This window comes from Drosophila melanogaster, chromosome 2L, assembly GCF_000001215.4.
Source record: "Drosophila melanogaster chromosome 2L".
Taxonomy (NCBI): domain Eukaryota; kingdom Metazoa; phylum Arthropoda; class Insecta; order Diptera; family Drosophilidae; genus Drosophila; species Drosophila melanogaster.
This window is the reverse complement of record NT_033779.5, coordinates 18,811,994-18,833,670: the sequence shown is the minus strand read 5'-3', so window position 1 is coordinate 18,833,670 and position 21,677 is coordinate 18,811,994. Positions and strand designations below refer to the sequence as shown.

The following is a 21,677-nucleotide window of genomic DNA, read 5'->3' as shown; positions in this document are numbered from 1 at the left end:
TAAATTAATTTGGCAAACCCCAAAAAAAAAATTAATCTTTCGATTACGAAAATAACAGTTTAATCTAGAGAAATAATACAAAAGTCGTATAAAAAGCGTATGCTGGATATATTCATATAACTAGGTTTAACAGATCCAAAGCCACCAAGATGCTGCATTGCACAAGAAGAGGAGCCTATAGCTTGGAGCGCAGCTCCTCGATCCTGCCTTGGGCGGATCGCTGCAGGTCCATCAGTTTCATGGCAAAGCCCATGTTGCCCTGGATCTTGATCTTGCCCTGGAAAAAGGCCTTCTGTGGTGGCAGCTTTCCTGTTAGCAGCTCAAAGACATCATCGTCGCTAATGATAAAGGTAACGTCACATTTTTCTGCAATAGAAAACCGAACACAGTATCAGTAATTTGCTTTATAAAGTGGAATGTGCTCACGTGTTCCATTGAAGATGATCTTTCCCTTGCCCTGCTTGGCATCAATTACCCAGAAACCGGTCTGTCCATTGGGTCCGTTGTTGACCTTAAAGCCGTAAATGGCGCGCACCTTTTCGATCAGATTGTCCTTATCCTCCTGCATGGCCTGCTCCAATAGTTTCAGCAGGGGCGCAACCTTAAAGCCATCCTCACTGGTAGCAGCCTTGCCCGCAGCGGTCAGATTGCGAACCACGCTGTTGGCAGCTGGGAAACCCAGACGATACAAGGCAACCACAACGGCACCACCCAGTCCCAGATTGTGCTGCAAAGCCAACTGAGCATTGGGCACCTGGCGCTTCTCAGCCAATCCACGGAGCTGCCAGCAGAGCTCAGCACATTGTGCCAGACCCGTGGCGCCCAGAGGATGGCCCTTCGAGATCAGACCACCACTGGGGTTGACCACGAACTTGCCACCGTAGGTGTTGTCTCCAGCGTCGATGAACTCGCCGGCGTTGCCCTCTCCACACAGTCCAAGTGCCTCATACGTGATCAACTCGTTGGCCGAGAAGCAATCGTGCAGTTCCACAACCTGGACATCCTGGGGCTTGTACCCACTCTTTGCGAACAGACGCTGGGTGGCCAGACGGGTCATATCGGTTCCAGCAATCTTCATCAAGCTCTTGTCGGCAAAGGTGGACGCCGGGTCACTGGCCATCTCCATGCCTACAATTTCGACAGCCTGCTTTTCCAATCCGTGGCGACGCACGAAGGCCTCGGAGGCGAGAATGGCAGCTCCAGATCCATCGGAAGTGGGACAACACTGCAGCTTGGTCAGCACTCCCTCCACAACCTGGGGCGACTTCATAATCTGCTCCAGGGTGTATTCATCGCGGAACTGCGAGTAGCTAAGCGGATGAAATATGTCCGAAGATTAGATAAGGCATTGCAATGATTATAGTTAACTCTTACGGATTATTGACGGAGTGCTTGTGGTTCTTCCAAGCGATCTTGCCGAAATGCTCGGGCTTAGTGCCATACTTCTTCATGTGCTCCTTGCCGGCATTGCCGAAGATCTGGGCAGCCATTGGGCCAGCTCCGATCTCGGCCAGCTCACCCATCTCGGTGATGTGACGCTCCATGGGATTGGCGCGATCAAAGTACTATTAGAGAGTAAAATATTGGATTAGTAATCGGTTTTTTAAGGAATGCAATCTTGTACCTTGGAGGACAGGGATCCACGCTCCATCTTTTCAAATCCCAAAGCCAGGACGCAATCTGCGTTTCCGCTCTCCACGATCTGCTTGGCCAAATACAAAGCACTGGATCCCGTGGAGCAGTTGTTGTTGACGTTATAGACCGGAATGCCGGTCATTCCGACCTCGTAGATGGCCCGCTGTCCGCAGGTGGAGTCTCCATAAACGTAGCCGGCCACCGCCTGCTGCACTTCCTCGTACTTGATGCCCGCATCCTGGAGAGCTTTTGTGATGGCCTCCCTAGCGAAATCCGGGTAGCACACATCAGCTTGGCGACCGGGCTTCTCGAACTGCAGAGGGAACACGAAAGCAGGGTTTTTGTTACCAGATTCTCAGAGATTGACATGGTCAGCCCAGTGTAATAAAATCCTAATCGTGCCACTCCAGGGGGCAAAGGACTGATTCTGATAGTCGTTATAATAATTATATTTATGATAATAGCATGGGGACAAAATCATTCGAGAGCAGATTAGCGTACGAAGTGCAGCGCAGTTCAAAGTCCGGCAATCGCTTAAGATTGCTCAATATTAAAGCTAATTGCAAGTTACCAAAGCTGCTCTTTGAATTCTTTGTCTTGGTTTTGTTTATGTTTATCCTCTCAGATGGCTAATTCGTGGAACACACACCTTGGTCATGCCCACACCGACAACGTACACACGGGTCTTCGACATTTTGCAGCTACAGGATCGCGAGTAAAACAGGTAATACCACAACTAGTGCTCAAGAGCAATTAACTAAATGTTAAAATGAATGGCGATTGTTGGCGATATTAGGAGGCTTAAGCCTTCATACGACTGAACCTATCGGGCTATCGATACCGATTTCCACAGGGTGACCACATTGCCATAACAAAAAATTTAGGGAAGCGAATATTCAAGTACGCGCCCTGCGTACATATGTGCAGCCCTGAATAAAGTGAATGCAGTTTATTTTTTTTATACAAATAAATATCTATAAGAAATTGAAATAGCCATAAAAACCAAGTCAATGGAAAAATTCGACCATTAAATGAGTTATTTTTTGCAACGCTCATGGCCTCTTATTTGAGTCCACAGTTTTGGAGGCATTGAAAAATATCAAAGCGGTGTATCATAGCTGGTAGCCCTGTTGATAGTGCTGTCATATTTAGCGCTTTTAAACTTATAAACAAACAAGGAAAGTGCTCTTATAAGCATTATTACATTATTATTAGACTTTCTAAAAGATAGAGATTCCCACCAAATGCTTATGTTGTATGCACGTTTCTCGTTTACAGATGCATATTTATGAACTGCATAGAAGGTGAACAACAAATTTAACGGGAAACAAGCTGAACCGACAGATCTAGCCTTATCATATCTATCGTATATAAGTCCGCAACCTGTTGATCCACTTCAGTCGATACAGAAAGTCCAATCCGTGATCCCGCAAAGAACCAACAGCCGAAAAATGACCAAGACCAGAGTTTACGTTATCGGAGTTGGCATGACCAAGGTTCGTCTGCGAATGATTGACCTTTGTGCCGCCTTGGGTGTTAATATCTATCCGACCATCTCCTTCCAATTTCCTGCAGTTTGAGAAGCCCGGTCGCCGAGCTGATGCTTGCTACCCGGACTTCGCCAAAGAAGCCATCACCAAAGCTCTCCAGGATGCGGGAATCAAGTTCGAGGAAGTGCAGCAGGCGGTGGCCGGCTACGTTTATGGAGACTCCACCTGCGGACAGCGGGCCATCTACGAGGTCGGAATGACCGGCATTCCGGTCTATAACGTGAACAACAACTGCTCCACGGGATCCAGCGCACTGTATTTGGCCAAGCAGATCGTAGAGAGCGGAAACTCCGAATGCGTCCTGGCTCTGGGATTCGAAAAGATGGAGCGTGGATCATTGTCCGCAAAGGTACACGAGTCCACTTCTAAAAAATCCAATTACTGATCCATTATTTGCTCTTCTAATAGTACTTTGATCGCGCAAATCCCATGGAGCGCCACATCACCGAGATGAGTGAGCTGACCGAGATCGGGGCTGGTCCAATGGCTGCCCAGATCTTCGGCAACGCCGGCAAGGAGCACATGAAGAAGTATGGCACTAAGCCCGAGCATTTCGGCAAGATCGCTTGGAAGAACCACAAGCACTCCGTCAATAATCCGTAAGTTTAGTCGAAAGTTCACCTTACGCGTGTGCTTATCTTATCGCTGAAAACAGAGAAATAAGTAGACCGTAGACCGTCAACCACTCGGTATTGCATGCAGCTGATCCTCATTCACGCCACTTCATTTCTCTCCATTGTTTCTTTTAGCTACTCGCAGTTCCGCGATGAATACACCCTGGAGCAGATTATGAAGTCGCCCCAGGTTGTGGAGGGAGTGCTGACCAAGCTGCAGTGCTGTCCCACTTCCGATGGATCTGGAGCTGCCATTCTCGCCTCCGAGGCCTTCGTGCGTCGCCACGGATTGGAAAAGCAGGCTGTGGAGATTGTGGGCATGGAGATGGCCAGTGACCCGGCGTCCACCTTTGCCGACAAGAGCTTGATGAAGATTGCTGGAACCGATATGACCCGTCTGGCCACCGAGCGTCTGTTCGCCAAGAGTGGGTACAAGCCCCAGGATGTCCAGGTGGTGGAACTGCACGATTGCTTCTCGGCCAACGAGTTGATCACGTATGAGGCACTTGGACTGTGTGGAGAGGGCAAGGCCGGCGAGTTCATCGACGCTGGAGACAACACCTACGGTGGCAAGTTCGTGGTCAACCCCAGTGGTGGTCTGATCTCGAAGGGCCATCCTCTGGGCGCCACGGGTCTGGCACAATGTGCTGAGCTCTGCTGGCAGCTCCGTGGATTGGCTGAGAAGCGCCAGGTGCCCAATGCTCAGTTGGCTCTGCAGCACAATCTGGGACTGGGTGGTGCTGTTGTGGTTGCCTTGTATCGTCTGGGTTTCCCGGGTGCGGCCAAGGCCAAATTGTAAGGGATGGGATCTTGATTTTGTAAATATTTTTATTAAACGGGAACTGCTTTATATAAAACTTAAACTGGTTCTTGCCAATTCTGTTCTGGTAAAATGTATTTTGGTTTCTAATAATGTATCACACGTATTTGACTTAGCAATCTATTGTTTCATAGTTTAAATCCAAAGGTAATTCTTGAAAACCAAAACAGTAATCTATTGATTGGGCTTATTTGCGTTTTAGTTTGCGGTCACCTTTGGGTTCCCTTCTTTTAAACATTCGGATTAGTCCCAAGAGCGTGATCACAGGTAGTAGCAGGCTTAGGGCCACGACCGAGTAGACATCCAAGGAGTAGTAAACAAAGCGGGAGAGATGCACGGCACTTGGTTGGGTCAGAGGAGCTCCTTTCGTCTCCGCCACATGTTCCACCCACCAAATGGCCGTCTCCAAGGGACCTTGGATGCGGTTGTTGTACGATGAGGCCACCTCCTTGGCTCTTGCCTTGAAAGAAGGATCTAGTGCCTTGGTCAACGCTTCGTAGACAGTATTCTCATCCAGTTTCTTAAGCTCTAATTGCAAGGCCATTCCGCGCTGCACCAATGCGGCAATATTGAGGGATTGGTCGCCGTAAATTGGGACACCCACAATCGGCACAGCACTGGAGACCGCCTCCGTGGTGCCCATTAAGCCACCGTGGGACATAAATACCTTTAGATTTGGATGAGCGAGGATGTCTCGCTGAGGCAGCCACTTCCTGATGTGCAGATTTGGTGGCTTATTGGGCAGCGTGTCATTTTCATACTTCCAGATGACCTCCTGCTCCAATCTTCCAATCGCTTTAACGATTCCATCTCTCCGAGCAGCGGAAAGAGAACACGCTTTCAGCTGAGAGCCCCAGCTAATTAGGATGACTCCTTTGGGTGCGTTATCCAGTATTTTCTGAAGATCCGAGGGCAGCGGTTTCGGTGGACTTATATGTACACCACCCACTTCGATGACGTTTGGGGGCAAAGGCTTTGGCCCACTGAGCGAAAAGTGCTGGTTGACCAGCATTAGAGAAGTATTCCTCACCAAGTCCTCCGTGGACGGCAGTCCAGGACCGAATCTTTGGCGAATCAAGGCGTTTCCGGCGGGAACTGTAAACATTCTAGACGAGATCAATGTATGAATGTGTTCGAAGCCCCCAATCCCATATAGACTACTTACTTATACAGCAAGTTGAGGGAGTGCACAGTAATCCAGTTGCCCAATCGTCCCGCAAAGGACATCTCCTGGGATTGTCCCTGGAACAATGCTGATATATACGATGGGATCAGAGGGGCTCCAAATCGTTCATAATGCCATGGCATCAGGGCACAGCTGCTCATTCCAATGACCGGAGCTTGGAAAACATGGGCCACGCTCATCGCACAGTCAGTATTGAATTGCTCCAGTAAAATTACATCGTAGTAGCCAGGAGGATTCTTAAGGATCTCAGTTAGGGCTCTGCTGTGCAGTGTGGTATTGCAGTCCTCTCTTCCCATTTTGTGCAGGATAAAGAACTCTACATAGTGAAATAGGAAGCTGTAGGGCCGTTCGAAGTCCTGGTAAAACCGATAGAAAAAGTGGGTTTCTTAATTTAAGTATAGGTTAAAAGAAAAGGTTAAAATCTGAGATAAGCTCAGAATATAATACTATTGTATAATAGTACATCTGGGGTTACGCTTACACATTTCAAGTTCGTATCACCTAAAATATAATAACACCAGCACTCACTCATCATTTAAGTTATGACCCCTTTATGTACCCTTTTTTTATGGGTATGCCATCTCATTATGGCTTTGAACAACGCACCTCTAAGCTAATAGTGTCTGTCAAGGTGGAGGGCGGCAGCAGGTGGTCCTTGTATCCGTTTGGAGGGTCCTTGTCCTCGAATGGACTGATGACATCCACGCTGTGACCGGCCTCGGCCAATCCGCGCATGATTGGGTGAAAGAACTTGAAGTGACTGATGGCCGGGTGCGGAAACAGACCCAGAATTCGCAGGGAATCGCTGAAAGCGACCAGGGAAAGTAGCGCCAGCAGGCAGAAAACCTTCCAACAACCACACATTGCGCTGGAAAACCGGGGGAAAGGGTCAAGTTCTTGTCGAGTCAGCGGTGCAAATCGATTTTCGTGATGATATGAGTTTTACATGCTGTGGAATGCACTTCTAAATTTAACAAATGCGATTATTTTTTTCATTTTACAATTAGCAAACAAAAATAATATTCTCCGGCGTTTCACTCACACGGGGAGATAGAGCTAGATCCGGAACGGTCGGAAGATGAGCATCAACTGACGCCGGCGAGTAAAAAAGCTCAATTAGGCGCCGAAAGCATACATATACTTATATTTACATACATACACACATACATAATTCAATCTTTTAGGGGGAACTTAAAAAGTATCGCAACATGTAAGTGCTCTTGGCTAGAAATAAATACATAGGGAATTTCATCTACGAATTTCCGAGCATTTGAACATTACTGATGCGCACGGCATTGAAAAAGAGTGAAATATTTTAAAAACTTTATTTATTTCCGTACTAGAAACAATTTTCAGATATTATATTTCTTCTAATATGTTCATTTCCATTCATTTAAAAATAAGTTGTTCCTTGCAGTTGTTCATTACAACATTATAACATTATTTTAATAATATTCCCGTACTAGATACAATATTCGAAAACTACGTTCGTTTTAATCGGGTAAATCCCAATAGTATCAAACATTAAATTAATTTGGCGTCGCTAGGATTACATCTAGATACAGTCCGTGGGGGAGGCGTCTTTAGAATTAAAAATGTCTTACACAGAACATATAAAATATCACATAGACCACAAACGAAGCTGTGCAGGGATGAGTCGAGCTAATCCTTCTTAGTCTTCTGGGCGGCACTGGATCCGCAACAGAGTCGAAGGAGCCACACCCAACTGGCAATGATGCTGCCCAGGACGAGGGCCAACACGGCATAGACATCCAGGGAGTAGTAAACGAATCGTGACATCTCGACGGCACTGGGCTTCAACAGAGGAGCTCCGCCAGTGTGGGCCACATGCTCCACCCACCAAATGGCTGTATGCAGGGCCTGCTGTGGGCGGTGGTGGAACGAGTGGGAGACTACTTTGGCAGCATCGTGGAACCTGCAAATCAAGTACATTTAGTTTCGGCTAAAACAGTGCATGACATGGTACTCTCACTTTTTGTCCAAAGCCTTCTTTAGTGCCCTCATCACCGTGTTTTCGCCTATATCCTCGAAATTCAGGATAGTTCCCATGCCTCGCTCGACCAAAGCGGCCGTATTGACAAACTGATCGCCATACATGGGCGTCGCAACCACTGGGACTCCACAGTAAGCTGCCTCCGAGGTGCCCATGAGTCCGCCGTGGGACATGAACACCTTGACGTTGGGATGGCAGAGGATATCGCGTTGTGGCAACCACTTCATAATGTGCATGTTGGGTGGCTGGTTAGGCAGTGTTTCGTTTTCCCATTTCCAGATAACCTTCTGCTTTAATCGAGCCACCGCCCGAATAATGCCATCCCTTTTCGCCGCCGACAGGGAATTCGCCCGGATCATTGATCCCCAACTAATCAGGATCACTCCTTCCTCAGCATTGTCCAGAATGCGCTGCAGATCGGCAGGCAGAGGCTTCGATTTCTGGATGTGGATGCCACCCAGCTCGATGACATTGGGCGGCGTTACCTTGGGTCCAGACAGCGAGTAGTGCTGGTTCACAAAGAACATGGATGTGTTCTTCACCAGCTCGCCCACCGAAGGCACGTCATGGCCGAATTTGTACTGAACCATGGCGTCGGCAGCGGGAACCGATAGTAATCTGCGACCGAAAACATTAATATAATTGGAGATGTTATGGAGTTCTTAAAGAAATTGTGAGACCCACTTGTACATCCAATTTAAGGCGTGGGTGCTGAACCAATTGGCCAGTCGTCCCCCAAAGTTCATGTGCTGCGACTGGGCCATGAAGAGCGCCGGGATGTGAGAGGGTATCAAAGGAGCTCCCATTCGCTCGTAGTGCCAGGGCATCATCACACAGCTGCTCAAGGCGATCACCGGCGCCTGGAGCTGGTGGGCCACTCCCATCATGCAGTCAGTGTTGAATTGCTCCATGATGATCACATCAAAGCGTCCCGGACGCCTGAGGATCTGCTGCAGTGCTTCCGAACGGAGCGTCAGGTTGCATGTCTGTTTGCCCCAGTCGTACAGCAGGAAGAACTCCTGGAAGTGACTGTAGAATGTGCGCTTCTCGAAAAACTAAAAGAAGAATAGAATGTTTAAAACAATGCCTAGTAAATCATAGTAAGTCAAGTTACTCTGAATATATAGCTAAGTATTTCTCAGATTTATGACTATTCTGAGTACATTTTTTCAATGAATACAATCATTTAGGTTACAATAAATAAACGAAACAATAGATAGGTTTACGACACGTAGATATGTGTGTACATGGGATTCCCCTTTTCACTCACCTTGAGATCAACACTGTTCGTGAGCTTGTCCATTCCGGTGAGGGGGAAATCCTTGTAGTGGGCAACCGGATGCTTGTCCGGGAAGTGGGAAACCACGCTCACGTCATGACCCGCCTCGGCCAGACCCTTCATGATGGGGTGGAAGAAGTGGAAGTGGCTAACTCCGGGATGGGGAAAAAGACCCAGCACCTTCAGCGGACCAGCGGCCTCCACCAACTCGTCCGGTTGGCTAAGTGCTAGGGCCAGGAAAAGTAGGGCAACCCGCGGCGACCACATTGTACCCTACGGCAAGTGAAATAAATTCAACATTTTATTTTAAATTAATCACGAATAATTAATTGAAACTTCTCGTCAAATACTCAATTAAGATCACTTGGTATACAAATTTAGCTATTCGTGACATGTGTAATTATAACTATAGAACAACTTAAAAAGGGCTTAAAATTGTACAAGAAAATGAGACAGAAATATGACGGATGTACATTTTACACATTAAGGTCAATGCTGATTTTTTTAATATATAGCTTTTTAAGAAATGTATTGGTATCCAAAATTCGGAAATTGAATTTAGAAATGGTATTTGCATAAGAACAGATTATCCTTAGCGTTGCACCTTGTGCAGAAACTTAAACACTTGTTGACTCTTGGGTTCTTGGCTTTTCAGTATTTTCGAGCGACCTTGAGCGGGGCGGTGGGCGGCAATGCGCATGTCGCGGATGCGAGAAATGCAGGGAAATTATGTAAAGAATGCGGACGAAAGCAGCAAAGGAAAACACAAGCACAACAAAAGCAACTGCAATTGCATCACAAACGGCACTGCACCCGCTAATATATTCACAATTATCGCCTGGTGAGGGTCTTTCATCCGGAATTCAATTGAACCGCTGAACTGGATACACACACAATATTATCCAAAAAACGCGGAGTCGTCGCTTTCGAACATAAATCCTGTTCTGGCTCACCTTCCACTCTTACTTACTTGTAAGACTGCCGACAAGCGACTGACTAAATTCGGAGACTACATCCGAATGAAAAGCTTTTCGGTCAACGCTCGAGTCCGCAGCCGAAAATGCTCAGTCAGCGATCGGAAATCAATCGCAGTCTTCGGCGGTATTGGCAATCTGGCTATATTGTAGCCAAACTGTTATCATGGCTTCTAAAATAAAATTAATATTTTATAAAACCCTAGGATTCCAGTTTTGTATATAAAAAAGCACTTTTGCAAAAATTTCAAAACTATATAAGTTGATTGGGTTTTTAATCAAATTTGTTTAATTTATTAATAGTAACAGCCGTCATTTATATTTCAAATGAAAGTGAAAACAAGTTTTTGCATTCTTTTTGGTTTATAAACAACGCCTAAACTTGCTGAGTTTTTATCGGGCTTTCTCGTAAGAATTTTAAAACAATGAAAATTGGGGAGAGTGTAGATGCCCTAGTGCACACGAGACTCAACTACCGGATGTAGAGAAAGTCTATCAAGACAAGCACAAGTCTGCCGATTTATTATCAGCCGATGTATGCGTGTTTTGCCCCAAGGCTCCGCTTGTTTACAATTCATCGTACGGGCTTGTTTTCGGTTTACGGAAGGTACATATTGTACATATGTACATACCATACATATATGAACAATAGACAAGAATAGACATTTCTTAGGAATCTTTAAAATTTTCCATGTTAGCAAGCTCTTTTAATATTTCGAAAAAATACTAATTCGGTTACAAAAATGTAATTGCTACAAACAAAACGACACTGTTAATAATAGAGCTGATAATATTGTATAAATTTGAAAGTGAAAGCCGTTTTCATTATCAGTTTTGGTTTGCTGACCTTTCCATTCACAAAAAGCTGAGCTATGTAACATTAATTATATATGTTTTTAATTACGAATAAATTAAGCAAAATCGTTGTCTCAGTAACATATTTATACAATATAATTTTGTTCGGAATACGCTTTTTGACATGCGACCCATTTTCCTGACATTCATTAATTTCTCTGACTAAATCTCAAGTTCATTGAACCAAATAAACATTTATTGCGTCTTTGTCTTAGTATCTCTAGAGATTTTCCCCCGACAAAAAGCTGTTTTGAATATCTTTATGAGCTTCCGCAGGGCGACAATCAGTAGAAATAAGATTCCCAGCCAGAACAGGAGAACATCGATGGAATTGTAGACGATCCAGTTTATGTGTCTGGCTTCACTTTGGATATGTGGAGCTCCCCCATACTTTATGACATGCTCAATCCACCAGGTGGCCAATTTGATAGGGGGAATGGGACGCTGGCGAAATGCTTCGCTGGATCGTCTAACTCTTTCCGCGAATCTGTAAAATAATACAATCAAAAAATGTTAATAGTAAACAGTTATCAAGGAAATCTGAATAGATTGCTTCTTTAGAAACCCATTACTTTTTATCAAGTATAATACGAAGTCCTCTGGTTATGTGATTCGAATCGAAGTCTCTGAAGTCAACGATAACTCCGAAACCTCTTTGTTTCACTGCGCCTGAGTTGAGAAACTGATCTCCGTAGAAAGGTGTCACCAGCATGGGAACTCCACAGTGAATCGCCTCCGTGGTGCCCAAAAGTCCGCCATGGGAGATAAAAGCCCTGATCTTTGGGTGACACAAAAGATCTCTTTGTGGCAGCCAGTCGAAAGTGTAGAGGTTCGAGGGCTGTTTATCTTCCAGAGATTCTAAACTTTTCCAGCGCATTACAAAGTTGTATTCCTTAAGTTGGGAAATGCTTTGGAAAAGCGCACTTCGCTTGCCCGAAGGAAGTGTATTGCTGTTTACCATGGAGCCCCAGCTGATATAGATTACTCCATTGGGAGATCGATCCAGAAGATCTAGCAGGTGCTGAAACAAAAAGTATTTGTTTAACATCTGGGTTTATATATATGTACATATTAAATGTTGTCCTACAAAAAAATATTGTGTAATATTTGGTAATCTCATTAAAATGCGACTGTATTTTTTTCAGTTCGACTGTTTTGTCACATTTTTCATATTGGATTAACAGTGGCTAATCGCGGATTACAAAATAGCATAAATAATCAAATGAATCGCCTGTTAAGGGATCGAAATAATTATTAAATGCTCATGTCTACAATCCCCATTTTATCTTTTATTTTATTTGTTTGAAGTATGCGGTACGATTTAAATATAATGTAATTAGTTGATAAGGAGTTCGGTGACCTACAGAAAAAACATTTATGTGATTAACAAAGATAACCGGTTATCTGGTCAAATAAGACAGTTCCATAGATAATTTATTTTCTTTTAGCTATAAGCTCATGTGAATTATCTATACTGATCTTAAACATTTCATTTGGCCTCTTAAACCGCAGTAAGTGATTCAACTTACTTGTGGAAGTGGTTTTATCGGCCCCACTTGCAGCCCACCCACTTCAATCACATTCGGAGCATAGGGGCGTGGTCCGGTTAGGGCGTAATGCTGATTGATCAGCATCAGACTCGTATTCTTCACGATCTCATTGATGGGCGGCAGACCGGGTCCAAATCTCTCAGCGATCAGGGCATCGGTGGCTGGTTGGGTAATCATGCTGTTCAAGGAAAATTCGATTCAGATAACTGTGCACTTGAGGATCGAGGCAAGTGACACCCACTTGTACAGAGTATTAACGGTGTGGAAATGAAAGAAATTATTCAGTCGATCGATCAGACTCATCTCATCAGTGTAGGGCAGGAAATTCATGGGCATAATGGGGTTAATGAACGGACTTCCCATGCGTTTGTAGTGCCACGGCATTATCGCACAGCTACTCAATGCGATTACAGGTGCATTCAATAGGTGGGCCACCGCTGCCATGCAATCGTTGGAGAAGTGTTCCAGGAGTATGACGTCATATCGAATGGGGGACTTGAGCAGTTGGGTGATGAGGGGTGAGTTCAGGGCCACCTTACAGGATCGCAGACCCCAATCGTGAAGCATAAAGTAGGTGGGCACCTTGAACGGCAGTCCCAGGGGCTTCCATTCGGATTCAAAGTTCTAAAATTCATAAGTGAATACATAATTACGAAATATAGTTGAACTTGAACTTCACCCACACTTAAGTCCACAATATCGGTGAGCAAGGGCATTCCTTGAAAGACGTAATCCGTGTAGTTGGCCACTGGTTTCTCCAGTGGAAAATAGCTATACATGCTAATGTTGTGACCCCTCTCCGCCAAGGCCAAGAACATGGGACGGAAGAAGTCAAAGTGGCTCTTTCCGGGATGTTGAAACAAGCCCAAAATGTGCGCCGCGTCATTGGGTTTCGGTCTTAATAAAAAGGCTAATAAAGCCAGAGGTAGCAACTTCATTGCTGATCACTTTATTCACATAAAAAGAACGGAAAATAAAAATTATTTATTTTAATCGAGATTGCATAATTAACACTTTTAAGTGTTAATAATCGTTTTATTTGCTTGAACACAGATTTTGTTTTTTCTTGTAATATTGGTGAAATAGGGTATTGTAGGACAATCACTACTATTTTGATTACATTCTCATCTTGCTTGAATTTAAAATGGGGCTTTTCACTTTATAGTATTGCATGTGTTACTACTATCTATATAAGTTATTTAATGACAAATAATTCGAGTTACTTGCCGAACTTTATCCCATAGTTATTCTACGAAAACTCTTGGCTAGATGCAACAGAGCACCATCAGAGTTCTGCACCAAAGATCAAAGTTAACACAGGGGAGACAAAAGGTTGTTGTTGCACTTGGTGTTTCAGATACTTTGTTTCTGCAGCTCTGCACTTCGTTGCACTTGCAACTTGAACGTTTAAACTGTGAATATGCTAAGATCGTGACCGGAATTTGACTGGCAATTGTCTTTTGGAAAGAACTTTTAGCGACAGGTTTCCCAAGAGTTTCATACAAAGTTGCGACCATTAAGAGGTGTCCGTCCAATTACTTAACTATAGGTTTAGCCTGCAAGCCTAATATAGCAATTTTTGAGTACACTCTTGAGTACGTTCTTGAACTATGATTATTTTAAACCGAAATAGATTTAACCTTTATGCATTTTTTTTGACCCATTTTTATTTACGTTTTGAGCTATACTTGACTTAGCTTGATAAACGATTTTATTAAGTTATTTTCTGTCTAGTTATTGGCTTTAAAATTGCCGAAATTGTATATTTCAAGAGTAAAGTACCAGCTATATCCGATGCCAGCTTACGATTTCCTATAAAAATTCAAATTGCAACTTGACACAGCAACGATCCGCGATCAACTGAAAGCCAAGGCAACAGCAACTCAGATCCAACTTGGCTAACTGCAGTTACCGTGAGTTGCAAACTGCCCTGTTGCATTTTCCTACTTCTAGACGAGACAGAGTTTTCCGATATATACGCTTAATCCAAACAATCCAACACATACTCCTCGCCAGTCATGAGCAATTTGCGGTGGGCCATTAGATTGCCAAATCAAGGTGGCCTATGAGAGGGGGCAGGGTAATATACCTTTGGAGGGCCTAGTGAATATGCAGATTATATAATCGAAAATGCAAGTGCAGAGACTGGAAGGGGATTTTATTTGCAGTGTTAAATTTTAATGGATAGAAAGAACAATGCAACGAGCTCAACAGATTTATTACGTGCTATGGGATGAGTAATGTTTAGCTTAACGAGTTTTCAATTGATACAGTTATATACCGGTTCTTCATCATCACGCCCAGGTTAATCCATGATTAAAATATAAACAATATTTTAAATATTTGTAGGAAATTATAAAAAAATAAATGAACATTTTAATGTGTAGCTTTGTAATTTAAAAAGAAACTATTTTTTATTCGCTAAAGGTAGCCTTTTTATAGCACCTAATATATATCTTTTATCTTATATTTTAACATCTTTTAAAAAAAGATACCTTGACAAAAAGAAGTTCAAGGTAAGAATTGTAAAATTGTTTTCTACATATTCCTTACATTTCCTCTACGCACATGATATCCCCGATTAATAACATTTTCTTAGCATACACTTAGGGATTTTATTTAGACTGCAACTTTGCTCCTAATTAATCGTAGAATAATGGTAAGATAGCAGAATTTATATATGTGCGTTCCTATGGACTGTGCTTTAAACTTCCAAACAAAATGTGGCTGGTTAAAATTTGTAGCAACTTTAATTTACATTGCGGACAACCTTTAAGTTCAACAATTCGGAGATTCGACACATGCCTTGTTTACTCCGAACTTCGTCACTCGTTCACTTTCGGCACTATGGGTGCTTACTAATTAAAATTCACTTTGACAATTACCGTAATTCTCGAGATACTAATTCCAGAATGTTGCACCATATAAAATATCTTTCGAATGGGCTCAGCTCAACTTTCGTTTGAAAAGAAGGTCGTTAAAATTTAGGGAAAATAATAAGTAAAAATTTTCACGTCTCGCCTAATTAGCGCAGCAGTCACAACAAAAACAAAGCCAGCTACTGGACGCTGTCAACAGCTGCAAGGCGGGTGGAAAATCTGAGGGGGTGGGTTTTTCCCAGGAAGTGCTGGGTTTTAATATTTGCGTCACGTCATTAAAAGTGTGACTTAATTGTGAGCGTTTCACAAGTGAAAAGTTAGAATTTACGACAGATTATCAAATCAAGTGTGAATGGGAAAGGAAAATCCGAGACGTTCACAATTTTTCCGGGCAGCATCCGCAGCTGTTTCCACTCCGGTGCCAATTTTCCTCAAGGTGTTGCCAAATCGATAAGCATCTGAAGAGCGGGCGGGGAAAATCGCACTTGAAAAACTCTTTGCTGAAAGAGGACTTGCCCGGTATCAATTTATTTTAACGTTCAGACATTTAAGCTTCTGAATTTTCCACTTTTCTCACTCTCTAACCCGATCATTTATTTCGTTTTGGCAATAAAATCGAATTTAAAATGATAGGAAATCTTATTGAAAATTCGTAGATAAGCTGTAGAAAGGGTTTTCCTTTGGGGCGGCGCGTGTCCGTTTCAAATTGTAGGCGGGGCATTCGGCATTTTCCAGTCATTTACATTTAATAGAAGCGCATGAAAAGATAAGCGTGTGTGTGTATAGTGTGTGAAATTTATAACAAATCAATAAAATGACAATAGGTGCAAACTTTATCGACACGCCACTGCGAAAATGGGGAGGGAATGAGGGGGATTTTTTTGCGAACGACGTTCTATTCACACTGTCTGAAAACGAAACTCCAGGGTGGTGGTTAAAAGGTGGCTGAAAGTCCGAACGAAAGTTTGCGATAAACAATTTTTCGCACGGAAGTGCAATTTAATGTGAAGTATCCATATAACCGTGTCCGCTTTCCTTTGCAAATGCGGAAATTATTCAGAGAAAGTTTCTAATACATTTGTTACCGCCACTCAATCGCTATGTTCTCTATTTTTTTCAAAGGTGCTATGAGTTTCAGGCGTTGTCTGAGCATTCAAGGATGAACTTTGCAGTTAGACAGCTAACAGAAATAATAGATGTTCAATAGGTTATATGTATATTCTTCTAGATTTCGAAAAACCCCCCATATTTGGCGCAATACTTTTCAAAGATAAGCAAATCATCACTATCACGCTTGACGACAATAAATGTTAATCACCAATTCGTTTAATCAGATGTCTGATCAGATTATCGTTATCAACTCAATAGTCTGCTTAATCCAATAACCATCGGAAAAAGTATCTCACGCACGAATTGAAGGCGCGAACATTGCGTGTCTTCTCATCGCCTTAAGTTTCAATTCCTTTCCTGAAAAGAAGTTATTCCCCCTGTTAGCCATTTAGTAACTTGTCTGCCTTACCCATCACCAACTTGCAGGTGTCTTTAATAGACAGTCCAAACTATTTATTGCCATGTCACGTGATCTATGAAGCTGACGCCAACCGAAGGTTGCCCCCAAGTTTCACCTGTGATTTAAGCCGCTTACTAAGACATTTTCGAGCCAGCCGCGTCTTCGTGCTCTTTCGAATAAATCGATTAACAAACAAAGTTGGAGCAGCCGTGCCCCACGGAATATGTGTGTTGTAGCTATTTCCGTGACAGTAATCAATTTATTTTTGGCAGTGCGCCGATTGCGTTTCCGCTCCAAGAACATGGACGAACCAGAAGTCTGATCCCCTGCAATTTTCCTACCTCTCGTCGCCGCTTTTCCCAAGTCCCTCCCCCTTTCAGCCAGCGAAAACTCTCTCTTGTCTGCTTCGGAAAACGTTTCATTTCGTTTTGGCTTTTGGCACAGCGATTTCCGCACAAATGTCGATAAATCATCAGAACGAAATAGTCAGAGGAAAAACTGGAGAAAGGGCGGTGCACAGAGAGAATTAATTAGAAATAATTCGAAATATATGTAGAGTCCTAAACTCAAAATGTACCTTAATATTGGAATTAATAAGGCATAGAGCTACTTAGAAAATATTTAAAAGAGAAATATTACTTTCAAGTTGTCAGTTTGTCATTTCCTTAATTCGAATTTTGGTTTCAGTTTGACATTCCATACCAATAAGATCGGGGTCTATACTTAGTTATTCCAAAAATGGATGGGCTTTAAATTTTGAAAACATTTTTTTCTCTGTTGACTTAGTAAGTTGAGCCTTTCTGGCTGTTGGCGTGATAGATAAGTTGACAGCCGCATTGAAGGGTTATCGTGGCTGTCTCTTAATCAATCTTCTTTCACTGCCGTCTTCATCTTCCTGGCAATTAATTAATTTGCAACAATGCTACGTACACGTGACCAGGACATGGCGTATTAAAGGAATTTTTTAAGGATATCGTGCGGATGCAGTGCCTCTCAAGCTAGTCCCTTTCTTTAAACACATTAGGGACAAGAGAGCGCCAAGATTACTGTCCATTTTGACGCAACGGGAGTCCTTTTAGGGTCAAGTGCTGGAATTGATGTTTCGTTTATGATTTATCGTCACTTACTGCCGCGTCATGGGCCATCCCCATTCCCATTCCCATTCTCAATCCCATCCCATCCCCTGCTAATGGTCGACATATTGCAAAAGCAGAAACAAAAACTAAATTAGACATAATAGCTGCTTGAGGGGGTGGCAAATAGGTTGTTTCAGATAAGTCGTCATGCTGTCATAATCATCACAAGACAGCATCCATCCATCGCCCATTTTTGCAACGCCCACAAGTAACCCCTGACCCCCCCCTCCTTCCCCCTCATTCAACAATCCTCCGCCTGCGATTTACTGATGTAATAACCATGTTTTCAGCTTGTAATGCGGCAGGGCCACAAGAACACATTCGGTGGGGGGTGGAAGTCAAGTTCCCAAGAAACGGGGGGTGCTGAAAGTAAGGGGGTTCTCGGGTCGAGGGTTGCCCTTTGTTCTGGGCGCTACTTTTGAATTGTTTTTGAAGTTAAATGTGTGATAATTTAATGACTGTCGACGCATCGCTCACAAGGACACACACAGTATCTGGGTGCCACCCACCCAGCCAGCGAGGAAAAGCAGCCACCCCTAGTTATATAACTCAATCCTCACTGAACGCCTAATTTAGTGGAATAATAAAAATGTTTTTGGGGCATAAAATCTGTGGCTGGCTATGATTTGTGCACTTCCGATGTAACAGATTGTCTTTTAATGCCTTCAATTCAGCCAACTGTGATATCCAGAAATCTCTGATCTAATAGGGTGGCACTTATGATATCTACATTTGTGGCTTTTTTGCCTGGCAACTAACTAGTCATCTTTGGTTGGATAACTATTTTCCAGCCTAACTAGTCAGCTGATTCGCCAGCATATGTTGTGTATATCCGATCTGAAACAAGTTCGTTGTTCACGTTGAAATTAACATGCCAGTCCAGTTATTTGCATAAATTACTGGTCTTGACCCCCGAGTGGTTTTCGTCTTTTTTCCCATAGTTGCAGGTACAGGTGGTGATATTTTATTTGCCCAAGAGATGGAGCTCCTTTCTACACTAATTAATTCACTTTGAGTTTTGATCTAAATAAAGTATATTAAACATTTCGGGGAAGTTTTATTCTAGGGTTGGTAAACTTGCTTTTGGCTTTGCTAAAATATGAATAGGAAGATTATAAACACATGGGCAAACGTAGAAATATGTCAGTTATATGCCTGAGTCAGTTAAGTTCCACTTTAACATAGGCATAGCATTATAAATATCTAGGTTGGGATATAAAGTATATATAAAACTAAACATCACCAAAACTAAGTATAACTAAGTATTCAGGTTTCTTAAAGAGACCATACAAACTTATTTTCTTCTATATTGCTAACTAAGCAACTTTTCTTGGAAGGGTTTTCCACCTATAATTTCTACCATAAGCTCTATGGTAGGGCCTAAGAAAACTAAAACTATACAGATTCGGGAGGCAAATTTCTTGAAGAGATCATAGTGAACAACTTTCGCTAGTTGGCAAACTTATCAACTTTCTTAAGAAGGCTTTTCCACATATCTTTTCCATCATGGAGCACACATGTGGGACCTAAGGAAACCAAAAGCCAATGAAGATTTATGCAAATCCCGGGCAGCGAATGTTAAAGCTTTTGATTCGACGCTAATGTAAAAATATGGCACCTGTGTGGAAAAAAACCGAATATCAAATGTGCAAAAATCGCACAGCCACATTTGCATATGACAAAGTGAGGCAGACGGCCGCAAACAATGAAAAATGACTGCGACGAATGCTCGCAGGCTTAGTTGGGGTAATTTAATTTGGCAAAATAAAAAAGTTGCAATAAATAAATTTCCCCGGCCCCAGCACGTGACTACTGCGATTTATGAAACTTAATTAATATGTGGAAATTTGTTCAAATTGAATTTATTGCATTTAAGTATGGTGACAAGCAATCGTCATCGTACGAGTAGTGGTATATCCCTCCTCCAATGCGGTCTCTCCAGCGACGACGTGCATCCACATCCCTATCCGTCTCCTAGCAGAAGTGCAGGTTATTGAACTGCTCCCGATTGTGGGTGACCATCTGATTGTATTTGAAGGCGGCCGACTGCTGGGAGCTGCTCTGAGCCGTGAGCCTGGTGTTCCGCAGGAAACTATCCGCCGGACTGCTCGAAACGGCGTACTTTCCGCCCAGACCCTCCACGGTCCGCATGGGACTCAGGTGCTTGGCGGGAATGGCCTTGCTGGGTGTGCGAGTTTGGTGAACCATTGTCAATGATTTCTTTCAAGTTTCAACAGGAGCTTGGGTGAGCTTGGACCACAGGGGGATTCAGGGCACGCTGGAGAGACGCGTGAGTACGGAGAATTCCAGACAATTGCCGCAGTTACTAGTGCGAGAGCCGCCTTTCTTGGAAGACAGGTGTTTAGATAGACTGCAAGCAAAGAATGGGGCACATTAGTTTATGGCAATGGAACGAGGGAACACGTTAAGCTCTACTAAAACGAATGCACTTCACATTTTGTAAGTGATATTTGTTGTCTTTAAAACTTTAACACGTTGAATTTGCTTCTCGTCTGCATTCTCACCTTATATTATTCAGCAACTTGGCTTTGGTGTCCGGTGTCTTCATTGACACATTTGTTTATGCACTTTGGGGAAAATATTTTTGAAAATCACTGATTAGGTATCGACTGCTAGGCCTTCGAACTTTAGTGTGTTGGCTTTCGAACCGATAGAGGGGCTTTTATATCAGAAAGCGTTGCGGACTTAGTGATATCATCACGAGTGGGGAGCGTGATCGAGATAAACTAGTTTTTGGGGGCTCTGATGCAAAATCGGAGGAGCAGACAGTAGACTTGTGCCAAATTTCTTGTTTACGCCAACGAGTGGTACGTCAATGGAAATCAAGTTTGCCACGCGGGCCTCCATTTGACAGTAAACATCTCTAATAGAATAAACAAACCCAAACACCAAACAAAGGTATAAGTAAACAAATTAGTAAGGGGAATTTTCTGGATCCATAATGTTTCAGGTGGTTTCCCAAGGATCTGTTGAGCATTCTTCTTGACTTGACGATATCTCGTATAGTGTTAAGGTATTCAGCACTCCTGTCTTTATATAGATTTTTGAAAACGCATTTTTGAGCTCCGGCACTCTTAAAAAAATACAACCTTTTTTATTTTCTTTGTCCAGTGTCTGGGCACGTTTTTTAATTATTGAACTGTGTGTCTGGCGCATTTGCATAATGCAGTCTGAACAAAATATTTGGCAGACATATCTGGCTATATATTATTCAAGTCAAATGCAGATTTTGACATTTAAAACGGCGAATTAGACGTTCAAAGTACAATATCCGATTTGCTGCTTTAGAATTCTTCTAACGGGTTTCTTTTTGGAATTACCGCTAGGAGAAGAGCGTAGAAGCTTGGGGGGTCCTGGATGTCATTAAACCTATGAAACTGTTTTTGTGGGATATTTACATTTAAATATTATCCGGAATCTACAAAATAATACTTGCAAGTATAACTAGTTTCTGAAGAATTCAAATGATGCATAATTATTTTCACTAACGGGGGAATCCTTAGGATTTTTTGTACAAGGTATTTCTATATTATCAGGCAATCTAAGAGATTAAAAATAAAACATTTTTAGATTTGAGATTCCATACAATATCTATTGTCTGGATATGAGCATAATTCAGATCGAATCTCTATATATCAACAAACAACAGATTAA

The 21,677-nt window shown here is 42.9% G+C and overlaps 7 protein-coding genes across 18 annotated transcripts; 1 reads left to right on the top strand and 6 right to left on the bottom strand.

The window, feature by feature from the left end:
• Positions 1–40: 40 nt before the first annotated feature.
• On the bottom strand, positions 41–2,442 carry ScpX (Sterol carrier protein X-related thiolase). Its single transcript, NM_079976.6, has 5 exons — positions 2,285–2,442; positions 1,625–1,948; positions 1,375–1,565; positions 427–1,310; positions 41–366 (listed from the first exon to the last, which is right to left on the bottom strand). Exons 1-5 carry the CDS (start codon positions 2,327–2,329, stop codon positions 176–178), a joined length of 1,635 nt encoding a protein of 544 aa, NP_524715.2. The 5' UTR covers positions 2,330–2,442; the 3' UTR covers positions 41–175.
• A 75-nt stretch (positions 2,443–2,517) lies between these two features.
• On the top strand, positions 2,518–4,659 carry CG17597 (uncharacterized protein). 2 transcript variants are annotated; one of them, NM_001299137.1, is made up of 5 exons: positions 2,518–2,817; positions 2,914–3,131; positions 3,211–3,534; positions 3,594–3,784; positions 3,935–4,659. In NM_001299137.1, the coding sequence occupies exons 2-5, from the start codon at positions 3,087–3,089 to the stop codon at positions 4,596–4,598; spliced, it is 1,224 nt and encodes a 407-aa protein (NP_001286066.1). In that variant the 5' UTR covers positions 2,518–2,817; positions 2,914–3,086; the 3' UTR covers positions 4,599–4,659. The 2 variants fall into 2 exon arrangements, with proteins under 2 accessions (NP_001286066.1, NP_609912.1); NM_136068.4 differs by lacking the exon at positions 2,518–2,817 and having other exon boundaries at positions 3,018–3,131.
• Positions 4,612–6,901, bottom strand: Ugt36E1 (UDP-glycosyltransferase family 36 member E1). 4 transcript variants are annotated; one of them, NM_165264.3, is made up of 4 exons: positions 6,848–6,901; positions 6,412–6,769; positions 5,785–6,161; positions 4,612–5,725 (listed from the first exon to the last, which is right to left on the bottom strand). In NM_165264.3, exons 2-4 carry the CDS (start codon positions 6,667–6,669, stop codon positions 4,807–4,809), a joined length of 1,554 nt encoding a protein of 517 aa, NP_724134.1. In that variant the 5' UTR covers positions 6,670–6,769; positions 6,848–6,901; the 3' UTR covers positions 4,612–4,806. The 4 variants fall into 4 exon arrangements, with proteins under 4 accessions (NP_724134.1, NP_609911.1, NP_724135.1 ...); NM_136067.4 differs by having other exon boundaries at positions 6,412–6,766; NM_165265.3 differs by having other exon boundaries at positions 6,412–6,754.
• Positions 6,902–6,954: 53 nt separating this feature from the next.
• Positions 6,955–10,123, bottom strand: Ugt36D1 (UDP-glycosyltransferase family 36 member D1). Of its 4 annotated transcripts, none has more exons than NM_001259155.2 (5): positions 9,991–10,123; positions 9,090–9,371; positions 8,504–8,874; positions 7,799–8,437; positions 6,955–7,741 (listed from the first exon to the last, which is right to left on the bottom strand). In NM_001259155.2, the coding sequence occupies exons 2-5, from the start codon at positions 9,363–9,365 to the stop codon at positions 7,468–7,470; spliced, it is 1,560 nt and encodes a 519-aa protein (NP_001246084.1). In that variant the 5' UTR covers positions 9,366–9,371; positions 9,991–10,123; the 3' UTR covers positions 6,955–7,467. The 4 variants fall into 4 exon arrangements, with proteins under 4 accessions (NP_001246084.1, NP_001246082.2, NP_001246083.1 ...); NM_001259153.2 differs by having other exon boundaries at positions 7,118–7,741; positions 9,928–10,123; NM_001259154.2 differs by having other exon boundaries at positions 7,118–7,741; positions 10,052–10,123.
• A 974-nt stretch (positions 10,124–11,097) lies between these two features.
• Positions 11,098–14,327, bottom strand: Ugt36F1 (UDP-glycosyltransferase family 36 member F1). The gene is made up of 6 exons (NM_136065.4): positions 14,260–14,327; positions 13,161–13,424; positions 12,719–13,101; positions 12,457–12,655; positions 11,500–11,948; positions 11,098–11,414 (listed from the first exon to the last, which is right to left on the bottom strand). Exons 2-6 carry the CDS (start codon positions 13,413–13,415, stop codon positions 11,123–11,125), a joined length of 1,578 nt encoding a protein of 525 aa, NP_609909.1. The 5' UTR covers positions 13,416–13,424; positions 14,260–14,327; the 3' UTR covers positions 11,098–11,122.
• A 5,402-nt stretch (positions 14,328–19,729) lies between these two features.
• On the bottom strand, positions 19,730–21,023 carry CG17325 (uncharacterized protein). Of its 3 annotated transcripts, none has more exons than NM_144329.3 (2): positions 20,528–20,662; positions 19,730–20,373 (listed from the first exon to the last, which is right to left on the bottom strand). In NM_144329.3, the coding sequence occupies exon 2, from the start codon at positions 20,208–20,210 to the stop codon at positions 19,977–19,979; it is 234 nt and encodes a 77-aa protein (NP_652586.1). In that variant the 5' UTR covers positions 20,211–20,373; positions 20,528–20,662; the 3' UTR covers positions 19,730–19,976. The 3 variants fall into 3 exon arrangements, with proteins under 3 accessions (NP_652586.1, NP_001286065.1, NP_001137836.1); NM_001299136.1 differs by having other exon boundaries at positions 19,852–20,373; positions 20,528–21,023; NM_001144364.2 differs by having other exon boundaries at positions 19,852–20,373.
• Positions 19,730–21,023, bottom strand: CG42305 (uncharacterized protein). 3 transcript variants are annotated; one of them, NM_001144366.2, is made up of 2 exons: positions 20,528–20,662; positions 19,730–20,373 (listed from the first exon to the last, which is right to left on the bottom strand). In NM_001144366.2, the coding sequence occupies exons 1-2, from the start codon at positions 20,569–20,571 to the stop codon at positions 20,271–20,273; spliced, it is 147 nt and encodes a 48-aa protein (NP_001137838.1). In that variant the 5' UTR covers positions 20,572–20,662; the 3' UTR covers positions 19,730–20,270. The 3 variants fall into 3 exon arrangements, with proteins under 3 accessions (NP_001137838.1, NP_001286064.1, NP_001137837.1); NM_001299135.1 differs by having other exon boundaries at positions 19,852–20,373; positions 20,528–21,023; NM_001144365.2 differs by having other exon boundaries at positions 19,852–20,373.
• Positions 21,024–21,677: the final 654 nt, after the last annotated feature.

What these genes read in the sequence shown, in the direction of transcription:
- ScpX (NM_079976.6), bottom strand. Translation starts at nt 2,329, where the DNA reads ATGTCGAAGACCCGTGTGTACGTTGTCGGTGTGGGCATGACCAAG. An exon ending in GTGGATCCCTGTCCTCCAAG is followed by an intron (nt 1,566 to 1,624) that starts GTACAAGATTGC and finishes ACTCTCTAATAG; the next exon opens with TACTTTGATCGCGCCAATCC. An exon ending in GATCATCTTCAATGGAACAC is followed by an intron (nt 367 to 426) that starts GTGAGCACATTC and finishes TTTCTATTGCAG; the next exon opens with AAAAATGTGACGTTACCTTT.
- Ugt36F1 (NM_136065.4), bottom strand. Translation starts at nt 13,415, where the DNA reads ATGAAGTTGCTACCTCTGGCTTTATTAGCCTTTTTATTAAGACCGAAA. An exon ending in CGATAAAACCACTTCCACAA is followed by an intron (nt 11,949 to 12,456) that starts GTAAGTTGAATC and finishes TTTTTGTTTCAG; the next exon opens with CACCTGCTAGATCTTCTGGA. An exon ending in CGTATTATACTTGATAAAAA is followed by an intron (nt 11,415 to 11,499) that starts GTAATGGGTTTC and finishes ATTATTTTACAG; the next exon opens with ATTCGCGGAAAGAGTTAGAC.
- CG17597 (NM_001299137.1), top strand. Translation starts at nt 3,087, where the DNA reads ATGACCAAGACCAGAGTTTACGTTATCGGAGTTGGCATGACCAAG. An exon ending in GTGGATCATTGTCCGCAAAG is followed by an intron (nt 3,535 to 3,593) that starts GTACACGAGTCC and finishes CTCTTCTAATAG; the next exon opens with TACTTTGATCGCGCAAATCC. An exon ending in AAGCACTCCGTCAATAATCC is followed by an intron (nt 3,785 to 3,934) that starts GTAAGTTTAGTC and finishes TGTTTCTTTTAG; the next exon opens with CTACTCGCAGTTCCGCGATG.
- Ugt36E1 (NM_165264.3), bottom strand. Translation starts at nt 6,669, where the DNA reads ATGTGTGGTTGTTGGAAGGTTTTCTGCCTGCTGGCGCTACTTTCCCTG. An exon ending in CAGACACTATTAGCTTAGAG is followed by an intron (nt 6,162 to 6,411) that starts GTGCGTTGTTCA and finishes CGGTTTTACCAG; the next exon opens with GACTTCGAACGGCCCTACAG. An exon ending in TCCCTCAACTTGCTGTATAA is followed by an intron (nt 5,726 to 5,784) that starts GTAAGTAGTCTA and finishes GATCTCGTCTAG; the next exon opens with AATGTTTACAGTTCCCGCCG.
- Ugt36D1 (NM_001259155.2), bottom strand. Translation starts at nt 9,365, where the DNA reads ATGTGGTCGCCGCGGGTTGCCCTACTTTTCCTGGCCCTAGCACTTAGC. An exon ending in CGAACAGTGTTGATCTCAAG is followed by an intron (nt 8,875 to 9,089) that starts GTGAGTGAAAAG and finishes TTCTTCTTTTAG; the next exon opens with TTTTTCGAGAAGCGCACATT. An exon ending in GCCTTAAATTGGATGTACAA is followed by an intron (nt 8,438 to 8,503) that starts GTGGGTCTCACA and finishes TTTCGGTCGCAG; the next exon opens with ATTACTATCGGTTCCCGCTG.